A 17,434-nucleotide genomic window follows, 5' to 3' on the forward strand; every position below is an offset into this window, starting at 1 on the left:
CAACCAGCCATCGAGTCGATCAGCGAAGATGAGCTGCACGACACCAGCTTCTCCTCAAAACCAAGTTTGCCATGAAGCCCGCGCGACTAAGCCTCACACACAGGTCAACTACCATCACCTCGTAACATTACTGTTGGCAGCCGAGTTTTGCAGATTACGTCAAGGGTTCGTTCGCGGTCGGCCAGCGCCACTTGCGGAAGAGGTCATTCTGGACGACGTGTGAAGTGAGACAAGTAGTCGCTCGTGCTGGGCCTTTGCCACGGTCAGTGTGTGCGTCTGCTCACCTCATTGCCTCGGGTAAGTTCTACAACTAGTCCGAATGGCAATTCACGAGCTCCTTCACGAAAACGGAGGTAGCCAAGGTTGCAAGCGCGGCTGGCCCTGGTACGCCATCCACTGGATGGTAAATGGGGCGGGCTTGGAGCAAGGTTACCCCTATGTTACCCAAACTGGCACGTGCAAAACGACTGCAAATGGCCATTGCGTCGAGAGTTCGCGTGTCAGGGGGTCTTGCCTCACGTCTGTCTTAATCATCCAGCTCGTGTCCATGACCATGTCGATAATGCCGGAAGGGGATTGTGTCCCAGTGCCTGGGAGCTCAATCCGATCACGCTGACATTGCTGTGAACTTCGCTGCCACATCGCACCGCATCAAGAATTCGTGGGTCGCGAGGTGGCGGGGAGCTGATCGATTCGCCTGGCCCTTGGTACGATGGACATGCAGTGTGATTTTTTGCAAGATCCAAGAAAACCATACCCCCACGCCGTCGAAGCCAGCGCCGACGTCTGGCAGCCCCAAGCCGACGATTTCACAGGCACTCCCGAGGACTTCCCCAACGCTCCAGTCCAGCGACCACCGTGGGAGCAACTACATCGCTTGCGAGAGGCTGCTGCCGGGCCAAGCCTTGCCTTTCTCAATGGACCAGTGCGTTCAAAAGCACGGTGTTGGTGTGGTGTGCATGAGCCCCTCATCGTTGCTCTGTCCTTCAGTCCTCGTTGGATTGTCGTGCTCAATTAAATGGAATCGTTTTGTGAATCAAATCCAAAAATCTCAGGCTGAAGCTGCTCACTAGATTCCAGCAACAAGTTCATCTTGCCGTGGCGACCGCACGACAACGCATGGCTTGACGCTGGGTCCATCGCGACCCGAGGCAAGCGCTTGAGCGCGATCTTGACGGAATTCACCGAGCAGCTCCTCTGTGCAACCTTGCTTCCTACGTCGCGCCGACGACGGCATCGGGCGCTCCGATTGCAGGGTCGATGACGGCGACCGACCGTGCCACCCTAGCATAACACCACGGCTACAGAGCCTCTTTAGGCTCGTGCACAGTCAACGGCATTGTCGAGGACCGATTGCTCTGACCGCCTCGACCTCCACCTCCTACGACTGCACCGCTATCAACGTCTTGTTATGAAAACTCAGAGCGTCAATTCCAATCGTAACATAATCTTACTTGGCTCGCACGGACTACAGTGAACTCAGGAAAATGCTGACATGGTTTCATCATGACATGCATGAAAAATAAAATCAATATGTATATATATTACGCGAATTCGTCCCACTTGATTGGCTATAACTTCATAATTTCATCCAGTCAATCCCAGTTCTTACTTTATCTGTACTGCAATTGGTCCAAAGGAATGGCATATTCAATGTGGTATTGAAGTATACAGGTGGTGGAATTTTTTAAAACAGATCATGTTTTGGAGGTGGTCGGCATTCTTGGGGGTATCGACTTTTCCCGGGGTTCCCGGTACGTGGCAATCACACCTACAAGCAGGTGGCCTTTGTCCCACGCGGCGCATGTCGGCGCGAACAGCATGCACAGGAGAGCCCACCCGCCCCCATTGTCACGACAGCCACGCATGTCATGGACCTCTCCTTCATTTCCACAGTGTCCTTTTGCATCAGCAAGATGACCAAGATCCTTTTTATCCAATCAGAGTGAGTGTATTGACAATGTTGAAATGATTTTAGCCAGTGAAATCACCTTCTAGTGCGTGATTGTCAAGAGCATAACTGGATGGAGCATGATGATGAATGATCGTATACGACATGGAGCCTAGCAGGCGGCGTGAGTGGTGGTGGGGGCAGGTGTAGTCGTGGTGTTCGTGGGGGCTGGAGTCGGAGCGCTCGTAGGAGCAGGTGTGGGGGCGACGGTCGACGTCGTCGGGCCAGAAGTTGGGGATACCGTTGTCGTTGTCGGCACGATGGGGGAGAGCAAGTTCAGTGCGCGAATTTGCTTGGCAAATTGGGTCAAGATGACGCTCATGCGCTTGCCTTGGATCGTGATGGAAGCTTCCGCCGTGTCGATCAAGGCGTTAACGTAGTCGGAGGACGGGCACGGATTGACGCACATGCCCTTGTCGTCCAGCGTGCAGTTCAAGTCGATGTTTTTGTACGCGACGTGGCGGGCGACGTCATACGACTCAAGAATCGTAGCCTGGATCTTCATCGCGGGCTTGGCGCTCATGGCCGACACGAACTTGGCATAGTCAACGTCCTTGACGGATGCAAAGGCGAGCTTATCCTGGACAGCCGCGTACTTGGTGAGCAGGGCGGTCGCGTTCGTCTGGAGCGCCGTGTAGTCGGCGGTGCCGGGGGTAAACGTAGGGCTCCAGTTGACCGTGCCATACTTGCCGCCGACGCTGTCCCAGATCGCGTGCAGGTTCGTGCCGACGCAGGGAGCCTTGAAGAGGAATTTGTTGCCGCCGAGGTCGCCGGCAGGGAACACGCTGTTGACGCCGCCCACGTTGTGCATGGGATTCGAAATGTCGCCGAACACGTGCAAGACCATGCGGAGGGCCCAGTTCGCCGAGTGCGCCGACTTGGTCTTGCTAAACATCGTGAGCGCCTTGTTCAGAAAGTCGAGGGCCTGGCCACCAAACGCTTGTTTCACCAGCGCATCGCCGGTCGTCGAGTTGAGGTTCTTGTAGTCGGTGCCGTTCACATTGAGCGGCAGGTTCACATAGTGCCACTCGTCCATCATATTGAGCGCGGGCGTCTTGGTCGACGGGCAAAACGTGCTCACGACCGAGTTACACTTGATCAAGTCACCCCAGATCGCGGCCGTCGTGATGGAGCCCGTGTTGGGGAAGTCTGCGTCGTACATGGCCAAGAGAGTGTTCACCGTTGTTACATCAGCTGGGGCCATGGTCTGTGTCGCGATCTCGCTGACGAGCATGTGGCCATTGTCCCACCAGCCATTAGCAAGCTGCGAGACCGCCGACAGAACCGCCAACGTCGTGAAGCAAAACGGGTTCATCCGTGCTGCAGCTGCAAACGAAAATTGGCCGACACAACGCAGCACCAAGCAACGCCTGCGTGGACCACTCTAGTGGTTGGGACCGCGGCGGAGGATCGCCAAGAGCGCCAGGAACGGTACGGGGAAGCAGTATACAGGAAACAAGATCCATTCCATGCATGGAATGTATGGGAAAGACTCGCCGCATATGGTCATAGGTGTCTTGCAAAGCAGATGCGCACCATTCATTGCAGTACATCATTTGCGCTGTTGTCGTGATTGCTGCCGCGATCGTTCGTCCATGCGGGCGAAGTTCGAAGGTGAACATACCCGTATACACCCCAGCTTGTAAACTCGCCGACTGCAGCATACACGTCAAGGGGGTCTGCCGTCGTGCGGCGCTCGTTCGTCCTGCTTGCGTGGGGCGTACGCCCCATGTACCCCCCCCTCCCGTGGATCGGGCGTGTCTACAGGAATGTGAACGATACCATGGGCGCCACCCAAACGCGTGCTGTCGTACACGGTTGCTGTGCGACCGCGCACGCGCAGAGAGATTCAACAACACAGCCAGGTCAAGATGGGTGAATTCAACTCGGCGAGTCAGATTGCCTGCACGCGCCCGTAGTCGCACCGTCAAGTTTATTCGAACTCCGATAAATATGTCAGTTCGGACTCCTTTAGAAAATTATAATTTCGTCGATACTCGGGGTATGTGAATCTTCGCCAAGCCTAATCCTACTACGCACGCCGGAGGACATCAATGCCCAAAAATGGAAATATTCGTTTATAGAGGTACTCCCAGTCTCATCCGAATGGTGCGGCGACACCTCCTCGGTCACGCATGGGCACTTTCAAATGCCTCGGGGGTGTGCAGTGTCGAAATATGGCGACAAGTAGCTCCCCGGAAAGCTCAAGTGCATGTATATATATATCGTACCAGAAGAAGAAAGAAGGGATCGAATGCTTTGACAGCATTGGGATGCAAGAAGCCGCCGTGCGAAACTCGCCAACGTGACCAGGCCAGACCGGGAGACGGCACGAAAGCAGATGCATGGCTGGGCGGTTGACAGAGAAAAGGACTTGACCGATGAAAAAACGATGGCAAACCTTGTGGCACACTGTTCCATGAACGGACAACATCGAGAGAGCTGTTATGTGCATTGTACAGTATTGACTCCTGGTATTAATAGTGTACGAAATCGTTTGGTTCAATTTCCTCCGGAATTTGATGTTTCGTTCAATGGATTTCTTTTGAAATTGAATATTCCTCACGATATCAAGCCACTTGATATTTGTATGTCCGGACCGAGTTAAAAGTTCAATCTGGTTGGCCCGTCGGCGGATTGTGACGCAGCATCTGTCTCCACTGAAATAAACTGTACGGTGTCGTCGAGCGCCCACTTGGCACCGCGCCTAGCACAAGGCAGCAAAGCGGGTGGCCATGGTACGGCGCGAACTGGCCACAGATGCGGCCGACGCACGCGAATGTACACTATGGCTGCCACTCGGACATCGCCACAGCTTGGCCAAGGGGGCTGTGTACACAATGCAACACTGTCGGACGCCTTGTCGAAGTACCTAATCGAAGATTCAAAGTAGTACATGGTTGACATGGATGAACGGATGGCCGAGCCCCGAGCGCGCCGCGCCTGCGCGTCAGGCGAGGCCGAGCCATTCTTCGATTCTTTCTAAACCAAGCATGAAGCGCGTGTCGATCCTTAGCGCGTACGTGGCCATCGCGTCTGTCCATGCGTGGTGGGATCAAGGCCACCTGTTGGTCGGCGAAGTCGCGACCCAGGTCATGGCCAAGGAAGATGTGGCAACGGTCCAGTCGATCCTCGGGTCATGGAACGGCGACTACCCCAACACGGGTGAAATCACGACCGCCACGATATGGGCCGACTTGATCAAGTGCAACTCGATCTCGACGACATACTGCCCGTCCCCCGTCATGCCCGCCGTCAAGTTCACCGACGACTGGCACTACATTGACTTGCCATGCAACGTGAACGGCACGGACTGGAAAGGACTCACGTCCAAGGACGTCGATCGACTCATCCAGGCCAACATTGACGGCCGCGGGCTCTACACGCTGCACGAATCGCTCAAGACGATCGCCAAGTCCAAGTCCAAGTGGTCCGTCAACTTTGTCCTGCGCTTCTTCTTGCACGTGTTCGGCGACATTCACCAGCCGTGCCATTCCGCGACCGGCATCTCGGACACGTTTCCTGGCGGCGACATCGGCGGCAACAACTACCAGTTCACCCAGCCGTGCTCTGCGTCCAACCTGCATGCACTCTGGGACAACGCGGCCGGCACCATGACGATCAATTGGTACCCCACCAGCGTCCCAGGGTCGCCGGATCGCCTCGACCTCACGGCAAACGCGACCGCGCTCCTCACCAAGTACGCGTCGTTGAAGGACCCGCTCAACTATGCCGACTACGCCAAGCTGTCGTACGCAGACTTTGTCAAGGCCGTCGCGACGAACAAGCTTTTGGAGAAGACCTTCCTGGATAGCTACGATGTCGCGCGCAGTGCTGTGTACGCTGGCATTGATCTGAACACGTGGACGAACAACAAGGTTGCGTGCCCAAGTGCGGCATACCAGGCCAAGGTCGTGGCCACGATTGAATCACGCATCGTCCTCGGTGGCCGTCGCATGGCGGTCGTGCTTGCCCAATTCGCCAAGCAACTCCGCGCCGCCGGCCTCGCCTAGTAACTTTTCAAGTATATATGAACCCTACGCGTGAATGTGGGAAATGACTCGACATCTCGACGGAAGCGCCATCATTTGAATTCGCCTCCTCGCTTCAACGCGAGCCCGCGGCCCATCGAAGTATTGGACACATGGGCAACTCAACTTGCTCCAGACATGCGGCCATCGGTTCGTTGGACATGAACGAAGAGTGGTTTCGCACTGCGAACATTGTTGACCGGATCTCTGCATGAATCGTGCCTCAAACTCTTTCATTTTGTCAACGCTGATGCTGCTTTGACACCAGCGTCAACGTTGACGGCCCTGCTCTGGGAGTCGCAGACAGAGGCATTTGCAGCGACCGAAACGAGAAACCAAAGCATGGCACGACCGATAATCGCAGCGTGTTGAGTGTGCTGGCCAACGACGTCGTTAAGTCGCTGGATTCGGACCTCGCTTCTTGGGGCATCGATAGACAGAGATGGCTCTTTGCGTCGTGGTGGGGGATTTTTCACTTGCTACTGTCGTGGCCAAGTACCATGCGCGACGCTCTTGTTGATACGTGGTGCGAGGAAGGACCAAGTGTTGCCTGGCGTTCAAATACACCTGGCAAGGCGAGTTCTCGTCCACCGCAGGCCGCCGCCGTACGGGGGGCAGCAAGGAATGTGCAGGCGCTTGCTTGGACCGGACAAGGCTGGCGTTGGGCGCGTCTTGTGGGGCGATGCATTCTGGAGCGAGGGCTGCGACGGCTTGGGGCAAACCAATGCACACGTGGCCCCCGCTACACGTGCCTTCTTCAGACGGGATCGTTTCAACTGCATACCTTTGACAGAACGAGCTCCATCCCAATGCGTTTGCAGCTTGCACTCGAAACGCGACCACGGTCTCGAGTGGTCGGCGCATGGTTCGCAATTGCCCGGCCGTGGGGCAAAACGACGTCGCGGGCCCGACATACACGCCGTGCCAAGTCCATTCCCCCTCATGGGAAGGCGCTGCCCAGGCCATTTCGACGGCGTAGCCTGCAATGGGCTCGCCATTGCTTCGAGGAGCCTGCCACGACACCCGCACGTAGCTACATGCCATGGTAGCCGGGATGGATGAAAGATACGGCAGGAATACTTCGTCGACGCAAATTGCAGCGGGGGCGTCGGGAGCGGCCTTGGCTGTGGTGAAATGCACCCACTGGCTTGCACAGGTCAAGGTCGCACCGTTGCTGGGCAACGTGCAACGCAACCGCGCTCGATACGTTGTGTGGGGCTGCAGCGGGCTCACCGCAGCCGCCCCGAGCACTTTCAAATCTGCCACCGGTGGAGGATGCGTTGACGTGGTGTCGTCGCTATCATTGACGGCCGTCCGAATCGTCTCCAGGCTCAAGTGTGCAGATGAAGACAGCGCTGGTGTTAGCTGTCGGCGGTCGGCTGCAGGAATGTGGGCGAGATTCAAACTCTTGTACGCCAGAATCGCGTGGCGTGCCACGGCTGTCTCGAGAGTGGGTGGATCGGGGTCTACTCAAGCATCGCGCAGTTGACGTATGGTATGCTTGAGATCGCTCGTACTGGTGAGGGCGAGTTGGGGGACTCCGTCGAGTGGAATGTGAAACTCGACATGGGTTTGGAGGCGAAAGAGCAACAAATGGAAAGGCTTTGCCAGTGGAGGGGTTGCAAAAGGGGACCGATCCGTTGTATACCTACCCCATGAAGCAGCGTTAGGCACACACATGTCGCTGGACACGAGCGGCGCCGATCGTGGCAGGGCATTACGCGGGTTGTACCATGTTTCAAAACTGCCGCGGGAGGCGTTGTAGCCCTGAATACCATACGATAGACCGACGGCAGGAGAAGGTTCGCGCCATGAAAACAGAAGCCCTCCATTGTCGGTTGGGGCAATGCTGAGGGCGCCACAGGCTGTAGCATAGCCAACTCAGCCTCAAGCGAGCCCCGCACTCCGAGCCATACCTGTGACAATCTGCGTCGTCACCACGTCTTCCCACATGTGGGTGGGGCGCACGCGAAGGCGCACGCGAACTGGAACCACCTTGCGTTCATGCCAACGTTGGTTTCGTACAACTCAATGAAACATGGACGGCTACCGTGTGGCTGGACAGGTTGTCGAGGTGTATTCGATGGCAGGACGAGCTGCGATCTCGGTCGATGGCCTTATGCCATTGCATTGTCCATCCATCTGCGGTCGACAACACGTGGATGTCGACTTGGCACTGAATGGACGGTGCTGCATGGCTGGACCAGGGCTCGACTTGCAGCTGGCACGTCGCACTGGAATGTGTGATCACGGCAACATTCAAAGCGACGGATGGCCATGACGGCACGTACGACACGCCGGGTGGTTCGAGTTGGACCACGACGGTGTCCGAAGCTGGCACAACCACCGGCACCACTGCCACACGATGCATCGCCGACGATTCGAATGCCCAGTCGACTGCATACGTCCCGCCGCAACCGACTATGTCGGACGCGACTCGATGCGGCACCCCATCGACAACAACATCGAATTCGTCGCGAGGAAAGAGATGGAGGACGTGCTCGGGAAGGCGAAAGTCAAAGCGCAACGTGGCATGTCGCCCCAATCCTTCCACCACCAACACGACGGGCTGCATGATGTACACGGTATTGCTTGTCGCGATGCAGCGCAGCGCGTCCGCACCTACGGCATACGCCGCCAACCGATAGCCTGAAGTGGTCGCCTGGGTGGCGCTGGCCGTCGTGTTGAATGCTTGGTCGTCTTTAGACACGGACGCAACGACGACCCACGTTCCATCGGCCACAACTTGTTGCTCCAAATTGACGAACATGACGGTGGCGAGGAAGCTCGCGAGAACCGTCGTGAGCGGGCGCCACGTCACAACGACGGGATTTGTGGGATGGGGATGAAGCTGCGGCAGTCGAGCCGGGCTGTGCGTAGACAGGTGCACGACGTCCGATTTTGCGATGAAGGTTGGTTCGCTCGAGTCGTCGATGCATCCAGTGCGGATCACTTGCACCATGTACTCGCCGCGATCTTGCACGCCTTCGAGCAGAGCAACACCAGCACCTCCCGACAAGTCGACCCGGTTGACTGAGGTCCGACGCGTGGCTGTAGTCACGTCCACTTCAGTAGTCACGTGCTGGAAGCTATCGTCGATAGCGTCAACGTGTATCCACCAGTGTCCTCCGATCCCGATCCAAGACAGAGCCAGGGGGGCTGTGCATACTCGACGCTCCACAGCCATCCATTCGAAATCCCGAGATTGCGTCCAGAGAATGCCACAGGGCCCACGAATATGGCTTGGCCGTGGCGTCGGACGGACCGTGACCCGGCACGTGTACCATGCGTTTGGAGTGAGCGAAGGGATAGTCACGGTGGCTTCGTCTGGTGGCACGGCGCCGTCGAACGCTGTGAACCATTCAAAATGTCCACCAACATCACGCCCGCCAAACTCTCGCCGCATCGCGACACGAACGTGTGGCCACACAAAGTTGGATGGCCACGGACTCCAGTGAAAACTCACTGTTGAGGGGGTAGCAGTTGTGTGAAAGTCGAGACGGTGAGGTGGCAATGGTGACGCCATCGGCACAGCCATCCAATCTGCAAAGAAACCTTCGTCGTGCGCCGCTACACCCGTAAGCCCTAGACGGAACCACCATTCGACCGGCGAAGCCAGGTCGAGACTGCGCGGAGGCGGCAGAGATACAACATGTACAACCTACGGGCGCTTGTGAAAGATCGGTGCTCACTAGAGAGACTCGTACTGGACTCGACAGAAACCTGTCGACCGCCACGTCATCAAAAATCGTGTGGATGTCGTGGCTCTCGTTTGCCAATTGAAACGTGACGTTGTAAAGGTGTGCATCGCGCCACGAGCCGTGCACCGCGTCGACCACCGTCCATTCGACGCTGACAAACGAGTGGCTCGAATCGGACGAGGTATTGCAAATTGATCCGTTGTAGTGCACTTGCAACGCGCAGCACAGACGCGTCAAGAGATCTTGCGCTTGCTTGTTGGGGTGGTGACTGCCAAGGGCCATGTCGCCCTTGAAAGCAGCTCCGTCATGGTGGCCATCGTCCGGGTCGAGGGCGAAATATTCACGCCCATCACTTGGAGAGATCCGATGCCCATGAAACGAAACGAACGGCTGCAATGGATCCAATCTACGGTCGCCTGTTGTGTCCGTCGACAGGTGCTTGGAAGCGTGAGTCGTAGACATTTCCACAGCCGTTGGGCTTTGGGACACAGGGGCTTGATGGTCCTCGCCAAGACTGTCCGTGTTTGGAATTGCTGCAGAGCTCAAGATGGCCACTGGCACATCGTCCGTTGGCGAAACGGAATCGGGGTCTGGAGGAGGCACGTCGAACATGATGCCAGGTGACGACGAGTTGGAATCAAATGCAGCATAGAGGTCATGGTGAAGAGCTGAGGGCGACGTCAGGTCCACAGTGCGCAGCGACTCGAGCTCAGACGACGATGACGGCGACGCATGGTCGAGAAGAGTGTCGTAATTGAGAAAGGGCGACGACTCGGTCGAGTGTAGGAGCACGCCGGGTGTGTCTCGGTCGGGTTCGAGGGAGATTTGGTACGCCGACGTCGACGCCATCACGACGACGGTTTTCCCGTGTCGTTCGTGAAACCGGTGCAGTTTTCAACAGACCTCGTCGTTGCGGCAAAATGGATCTCCAGTTATCGGCCCACGTGAAAGCCATCGCGGCGCCCACGTTGGTTGTATAGGCGACCGAGAGATCGGACTGGCAGTTTCCGACCTTAACAACGATCGCTAGCATTCCCGGCGCCGGCAAGAGCGAATAGAACAACCTTGACGCTGGAAACAACAGGTCATCGGCCTGTTGTTGTGCGCCGCCAGCTGGATGGGGAAAGCTCGTCCATCCAGAACACCTCCTGACCTGCCATGCCTGCGTCAACACCTCCCTGGCATGACACATTGACCGTGAATATCTAGTTGTGTGGGTCTGGCATGCTCTATCCTTGCAGTCCTATCGCCATGTGCATCTTGTGGTGGTGCTTGACACAGCTGGTCGATGCATGTTGGTGCTACCGACGGGTGACTGTTCAAGATATCGTGGTGCATGGTCTTGTCCGGATACCACGGGACTTTCAACGAGCGACGTTTTATTTTCCTGGCGACGATTACAACAATGATTGGATAAAACGTACTAAAACGAGCGGCGCAATGGAGAATCCGGATAATCCGACCTTTGATCGGGAAGCGATCGGCGGCGACCGGCGCAGGTACCAACGGACAGGATGGGAATCACGGTTAACCGAAGAGCATGGTGCGTCGAGCAGGCAGATATGGAAGTCATAAGTGATGATGCCGCGAAAAGCACCACTCCTGCGACCTTAACCAAGGCACAGAAGAAGAAAAACCGGAAGATGGCCAAAAAGAAAGCAGACGGCCACGTGGTGTCGACTGCGGTTTCCTTGAGCTCCGGTGCTCAGACGGTCGCGCTGCCTACGTACCCGATTGTTCGTCTAGACCATCACGCTGACCATATCCCTCGTACGGAGCCCGTCGTCCCCTCCCCCGATGCCCAAAGACACATTGTCCGTCGGCTTCTCGAACAATACAAAGAGCATGTACGTCGTCGATCGCCCCATGGCACATATCCTCTCTTCACACACACGGACGCTGATGTGGCTACAGGGCATGACTGTTGGCGACCGCTACTTCGTCGTTAGCTTCAAGTGGTGGGAGAGTTGGTGCAACTACGTTCGTTTTTACGGTTCGTCCTGGGCTCATCTTTGGATCATGGGACTCACGCTGTCTCGTAGACGTAGGTGGCGCCAATGGATCGCCCAGTCGCAGCGGTGGCTTCAAGCCGCCATCCATCGACAACCACCATCTGCTCGATGCTTCGACATCCGAGCTCCTGGACGGTACGACGTGTGCCTTTCGCTTCACCCCATAATACACACCTGACTAGGCACCGTTGGGTCCGTGCTATGTCGGGAATTGGTCGAGCACGTGCATTTCATTCTCCAGCCCCAAGAAGTGTGGGACGCCTTTGTGGCTTGGTACGAATCCAAACCTTTCTCCACCGTTCGTTCGTGTGGTCCCATGCAACATAGGTACGGCGGAGGGCCACCAATTTGCCGGTTTGTGGTACAAGTCGGCGACCCGTCCAAGTCGACGCTGAAGCGCGTGGAGCTGTACCCGAACGACCCAGCGGGCTCTGACAGCGACGTTGACATGGGTGCTGAGGCTGAAGTCGAAGGAGGTGGCTGTACTGAACCAGCTCAAGACGCCGCTGCTGGACACTCTGGGCACACTCCCCAGCGCTACGCCCGGCCAGAGCGGTGTATGGTACGAAGCTTGATGGACGTCGCCGACGTCATCGTGGACGACGACGGATTCCGATGGGTCGGGTGTCATGGTGTGGGTGGGATGCGTAGGTGTGCCACCGCCCCAGTACAAATCGATGTGGCCATTGCAAACACTGCATGTACTGCTCGAAAGCGTGTCAACTGGCGCACTGGAAATACCACAAACCCCACTGCGCCCGCATCAAAGGGACCGTCGCCGTCAGCGCCGTCGACATCCATGGCAGACAAGGCCAAGCCGGGCTGCGCAACCTCGGCAACACGTGCTTTATGAATGCGGCGCTGCAGTGCTTGAGTCACACGACGGCGCTAACATTTCACTTTCTCACCAATTCGTACCAGACCGACTTGAACACGGACAACGTGCTCGGGACGGGCGGGAAGCTCGCGACGCAGTACGCCTTGCTTCTCAAGGTACGTCCACCCGCGTCGATCGCAGGGTTTGGAGCCGCAGCATTCGTTTGATGCGTCTTTTGCTTCAGGAGCTGTGGCTGGGCACGGCCTCCAGCGTGTCGCCTGGTCCGCTCAAACGCGCGATTGGGACGTTTGCGCCGCAATTTTCGGGCTACCAACAGCACGACGCCCAGGAGCTGCTGGCGTATCTCTTGGACGGGCTGCACGAAGATGTGAATCGGATCACAAAAAAGCCATACGTGCAAGTTCAGGACTCGAACGGGACCGAACCGGACGCCGTGGTCGCCGCGACGGCGTGGCGCCATCACAAACTCCGCAACGAATCGATCGTGGTCGACACATTGCACGGCCAGTTCAAGTCGACTGTCGTATGCCCCCATTGCGACAAGGTCTCGATCACATTTGATCCGTTCAACTGTGTTCAGTTGGAGCTGCCGCACGCCGTGACGCGGTCCATCGAGGTAGCGTACGGACCATCGCATGGCCCATGCGACCGCTGACACGATGCATGTCGTTCAGGTGATTGTAATGCCGAAATTGACGCGAGAGAGCGTCGAGAGTGCCAACGACGCGGCCGCGCTGCGACCGCTCAAGTACGGCGTCCACGTGCACAAGCGAGGAAATGTCAAAGCCATCAAGGTAATTCCGTTGTGTGCTGCGGCGCGGGACATCGCGGGTGTTGATGTGATCGACACGATCGCGTAGATGGCTGTCGTCGAAGCCGGGTGTCCGTACACGTCTCTGGTCATGTGCGACGTGTTTCAGCATCTGGTCTACCGCATCCTACCTGACGACGAACGGATGGCGCGCATTCGCCCCGACGATCGGCTCGTTGTGTACCCACAGCCACCCAAGACCGCGCAATGCGTGCTCTTTTGCTACCATCGCGGGTACGAATAACCCTTGAAACGACCCCACCCGAAATGGCTGTGGTAGATACAAAAGAGGAGGCGCTGGCTTGGAACCGACCTTGGTTGGGGACCCGCTCATGCTGTCGCTGAACCGACAAACCACATTTGAAGCGTGCGTACGAGCGCCGCATGGCTGCTGCCGACGCACGGCCGAGCGAGGTCGACGTTGGAGGGCGGCCGGTGCTGGACGCGTCGGGAAGATGACTCGTATGCGTTGTAGATTCCTGGAGCAAGTGCTCGTGGAGCTCGTCCCGTTGTTTGGATGGACACCAGCGCAGGCGAAGCAACGGCTCGACGACCCGACCTTGCAGCTCTGTTTGGCATCGCATGTGAGTGGATACGTGCCTGGTTGGCAAACACGCGCATCTTGTCGGTAGATGTTTGTGACGAATCAAGACGGCGTCAAGGCGGCAGCGGCGTTCATGGCGGACGCCGACGGATTTGGAAAACATGCGCTTGTTATGTCGACGCTGCAGCTGGTGCGTCACGCCATCGCGATGCCATGAGATCTCTGACGTCGATGCCTAGTCCGATGCGGGCTACGTCGGCATCGATTGGGATGGCGACATGCGATTGCTGTACCAAGCCACCGAGCCATTCATTCTGCCACATCGTTCGTACGTGACGATGCACCCGTCGACGTGGCGGGAAACGTGTGGCTGACATGCGCGCGCTGAATTGTGTCGTGGCACGGTCTAGGCTCGACACGATCCAGGCAAGAGCCACGCACGGACTCACTCTGGCCGATTGCTTCCAAAAGGTACGTCGACGACAACGCCGCCGCCGCTCGTGGGTTATCGTGCCGACTCATGTCTCGGTGTAGTTTACAAGCGCCGAGCAACTCGATGAAGACAACTTGTGGTACTGCAGCAACTGCAAACAACACCGCCAAGTACGTTGTTGGATGGCTCGTGTGGCTTTGGACGTAACGTGTGGTTCGATCGCACACCAGGCGACCAAGACGATGCAGTTGTATGCCCTGCCCGACATCTTGATCCTGTCGCTCAAGCGATTCGAGTACCGCAACGACGTCGTTCGAGACAAGCTGGACGTGCTGGTGGATTTTCCCGTCGAAGGGCTCGACATGGCGCCGTACTGCCTCAGCGCCGCTCCGGACCACGCATCGAGCCTCATCTACGACTTGTACGCGACCACCAACCACTTTGGGTCGATGGGGTTTGGCCACTACACAGCGTTTGCCAAAGATCACGCGACGAATCTCTGGTACAACTTTGACGACAGCGCCGTCACGTCCGTGTCGGCGGCATCCGTCGTATCGAATGCCGCGTACATTTTGTTTTACAAGCGCCGCGCACCGAGTCCAACGCCGCGCCTGTAACCAAAAAGCGGAATGCAAAATGTCCATCGCGCGTAGCTGTGTTCGATGGGCATGCGCACCACGATGCCAACGACTGGACCGTCGCACAGCTCAAGACGGGCGTCGCTGTACCAAGCGATGGTGCTCGTCCATGCGATGCCGCCGCCGCGATCGACGACCCGACGAAACACGATGGGTAGGAAGGGGCACCGCGACGGACACTGGCGCAGCGGTTGTATCGCGATGCACAACGGCAAACTGCATCGTATATGTATTCAAAGGCCGCCCATGGAAAGCGTCGCGGTGTCGAGATCGACCCATCGCATCAAAATCGCAACGTGCGCCATGGTATACACGGCATACACCCCATACAGCACGGACGCGTACCACTTGGGGCACTGGAATCGGTACACGAGGGCGACGGCCAGCGTTAGGACGAGGCTCAGCGCCAGCGACGCGAGCGACACGAGCCCGTGGACGTCGATCGGCACGGCGCCGCCGTTCGTACCCTTGGCACACAAGAACGGAATGCCGAGACCCACGAGCAAGTTGAACACGGGCCCGCCAAAGCAGCCCGCCAGAGCCATCTCGGCACATCCCGTGCGTGCGATCGCCACGTTCGTGCTCAAATCGCCGAGCGAATTGCCCCATGACAGCACCTATCCATCACATACCAGGAACACGCGTCGAACGAAATGCAGCGCAAAAGCCATACCGTTAACCCGATGACGCTAGGCGGCAGCTTTGTGATCGAGCCAAATGTGGCCAGGACGGCGACGACTTCGGACGCGAGGCCGTATATCCAGCACACGCACGACGTGAACCCGAGGAGGTAAAAGAGTCCCCGGACGTACACACTGGACGGCGGCGACGTCGAGTAGGACGAAGCAAACACAAGGCACGCAAGGGGGAACGAGATGGCGAGGGTGATGCAGGCGGGGTCGGGGGTGAAGGCATCGCCGGCGACGATCCACCCGACAAAGAGCGGCGCCACGAGCAGCGACAGGAATGCACTTCGCCGAGACCACGTGGTCACAAACACCATGGGGATCGTGGCGTCGCGTACGAGTTCCAGGAGAATGTATTGGACGGTGGTGAGGCGCCAGCGGCAACTTGCGCTGGGATGGTGGGCTAGCATGCGCGAGGGCTGTGCTACCGTAGCGACGGGGGCCACCAGTGGAGCAGTGGAGGATGTGTCTGGGGACAGCGGACTTGTCGATGTCTGCAGCAATGGATCCGACAACTCGGACGACGTCGGGACGGGAAAGTACGTGTCGTCGACGTGAAATAATGACGACGGATGCTGGGACACCTTGGTGACGCCATGAAAGCCTGGAGGATGGTCGGGGAGTGTCACAAAACCGTACGCGTGCGCCGAATGCGGCGGCGGAAAAAGGTCTGGCGCGTGCCAAAAAGCAAACAGCACGCCTTGGGTGTCCACAGGGCTCGATGGTGTGTCGGCGGTGCTTTTGTGCTTTGAACACCACGACGGCACGAGCACGACCGCGACATACACAATGTAGCACCCGAGAAGGAGGTAGGCGCTCGTGCGAGTGGTCGCGGACGATGGCAGGTCGATGAAGAGCACCACCAACGTCAACAGCAACGCAAGGACGTCGCGGCAGAATGGTCGTGGAGTGATTTTGACGCAGGATGTTGGCGACGCATGCAACGAAGCGCCCACGACGACTGTCGTGACGAACATAACCCCGCCGAGCAGGGCATTCAGCCCAGTCTCCATCTTTCCCGATGTTGACGTCGCCAGGGAAGAGAATAGATCGGGTGCCCCTGCGCAAGTGGAATAGTTCGTGTGAGAGCGAGCGATGGAATGAGAGAAGACCTACCGTTTCCAAACGCAAGAAGGGTGACGCCAGCGACATCAAACGGGATGGCCAGCTACGTGGAAGAAACCAAGCCGTGAGAAAGACGCGAGCGACGTCGGCGTCTGTCGAAAGTACCTGCGTGCAGATCATGGAGAGCGTCGGCGAAAAGTATGAGTCCGCCGTGTGTCCAACTGTGTCAGTCGAGTAAGGCGCGTGTCGGTGAGGTTGAAACACCTACCAAGGTAAAAGAGCAGCAAGAGCCACATGGAGAGCACAGCCATTGAGATCCACGGGTGTCCTGCCATGACGCAGTAGTGAAACTCCATGTAGTTGATCTGAAGCGGCCCCATCTCGAGCGGAAACGTGCAGTTCCCCGCCACGTCCACCATCGCGGGCGGCGGTCGAAGAAGAAATCTTGTCGACCATGCGGCGTTCCGATTCGTCCAATAAAAACGCTATGAAATATGTTAAGAAACACGTTAAACCCTTCGGTTGACAAAAACTACCATCGCTCACAAACGATGAATATTTTGAAAAGTTTCGAACATATATCTTAACGAATGTAGGTTTCACATGAACGTTTTGGAGCAGGGTAACTGGATTAATCGTCAAAATATCCTTGCTTTAGTCATCTACAATGTATAAGCGTAAACTCCTATACAAATCGCCCCCGATGTGCATTCAAGTTTAGACT

General features: G+C 57.2%; 5 protein-coding genes across 11 annotated transcripts; 2 read left to right on the forward strand and 3 right to left on the reverse strand.

The window, feature by feature from the left end:
• Positions 1-1,930: 1,930 nt before the first annotated feature.
• H310_03114 (hypothetical protein) lies at positions 1,931-3,278 on the reverse strand. Its single transcript, XM_008866874.1, has one exon. The coding sequence runs from the start codon at positions 3,264-3,266 to the stop codon at positions 2,064-2,066; it is 1,203 nt and encodes a 400-aa protein (XP_008865096.1). The 5' UTR covers positions 3,267-3,278; the 3' UTR covers positions 1,931-2,063.
• Positions 3,279-4,871: 1,593 nt separating this feature from the next.
• H310_03115 (hypothetical protein) lies at positions 4,872-6,366 on the forward strand. The gene has a single exon (XM_008866875.1). It carries the CDS (start codon positions 4,945-4,947, stop codon positions 5,962-5,964), a length of 1,020 nt encoding a protein of 339 aa, XP_008865097.1. The 5' UTR covers positions 4,872-4,944; the 3' UTR covers positions 5,965-6,366.
• Positions 6,160-10,549, reverse strand: H310_03116 (hypothetical protein). Its single transcript, XM_008866876.1, has 7 exons — positions 9,690-10,549; positions 8,033-9,643; positions 7,899-7,977; positions 7,715-7,847; positions 7,500-7,630; positions 6,767-7,448; positions 6,160-6,724 (listed from the first exon to the last, which is right to left on the reverse strand). Exons 1-7 carry the CDS (start codon positions 10,530-10,532, stop codon positions 6,376-6,378), a joined length of 3,828 nt encoding a protein of 1,275 aa, XP_008865098.1. The 5' UTR covers positions 10,533-10,549; the 3' UTR covers positions 6,160-6,375.
• Positions 10,550-11,134: 585 nt separating this feature from the next.
• H310_03117 (hypothetical protein) lies at positions 11,135-14,969 on the forward strand. Of its 4 annotated transcripts, XM_008866878.1 has the most exons (17): positions 11,135-11,182; positions 11,240-11,530; positions 11,598-11,676; positions 11,726-11,830; positions 11,878-11,968; positions 12,023-12,257; positions 12,347-12,688; positions 12,757-13,149; positions 13,208-13,327; positions 13,394-13,578; positions 13,625-13,711; positions 13,820-13,928; positions 13,977-14,078; positions 14,128-14,216; positions 14,299-14,359; positions 14,423-14,491; positions 14,552-14,969. In XM_008866878.1, exons 2-17 carry the CDS (start codon positions 11,246-11,248, stop codon positions 14,936-14,938), a joined length of 2,739 nt encoding a protein of 912 aa, XP_008865100.1. In that variant the 5' UTR covers positions 11,135-11,182; positions 11,240-11,245; the 3' UTR covers positions 14,939-14,969. The 4 variants fall into 4 exon arrangements, with proteins under 4 accessions (XP_008865100.1, XP_008865099.1, XP_008865102.1 ...); XM_008866877.1 differs by having other exon boundaries at positions 11,135-11,530; XM_008866880.1 differs by lacking the exons at positions 14,299-14,359; positions 14,423-14,491; positions 14,552-14,969 and having other exon boundaries at positions 13,820-14,078; positions 14,128-14,245.
• Positions 14,970-15,085: 116 nt separating this feature from the next.
• H310_03118 (hypothetical protein) lies at positions 15,086-17,178 on the reverse strand. Of its 4 annotated transcripts, XM_008866881.1 has the most exons (5): positions 16,979-17,178; positions 16,876-16,931; positions 16,762-16,813; positions 15,633-16,705; positions 15,086-15,576 (listed from the first exon to the last, which is right to left on the reverse strand). In XM_008866881.1, the coding sequence occupies exons 1-5, from the start codon at positions 17,127-17,129 to the stop codon at positions 15,193-15,195; spliced, it is 1,716 nt and encodes a 571-aa protein (XP_008865103.1). In that variant the 5' UTR covers positions 17,130-17,178; the 3' UTR covers positions 15,086-15,192. The 4 variants fall into 4 exon arrangements, with proteins under 4 accessions (XP_008865103.1, XP_008865105.1, XP_008865104.1 ...); XM_008866883.1 differs by having other exon boundaries at positions 15,086-16,705; XM_008866882.1 differs by having other exon boundaries at positions 16,876-17,178.
• Between the last annotated feature and the right edge of the window lie 256 nt (positions 17,179-17,434).

The sequence above is a fragment of the Aphanomyces invadans genome (assembly GCF_000520115.1).
Source record: "Aphanomyces invadans strain NJM9701 unplaced genomic scaffold supercont1.4, whole genome shotgun sequence".
Classification (NCBI taxonomy): domain Eukaryota; phylum Oomycota; class Saprolegniomycetes; order Saprolegniales; family Verrucalvaceae; genus Aphanomyces; species Aphanomyces invadans.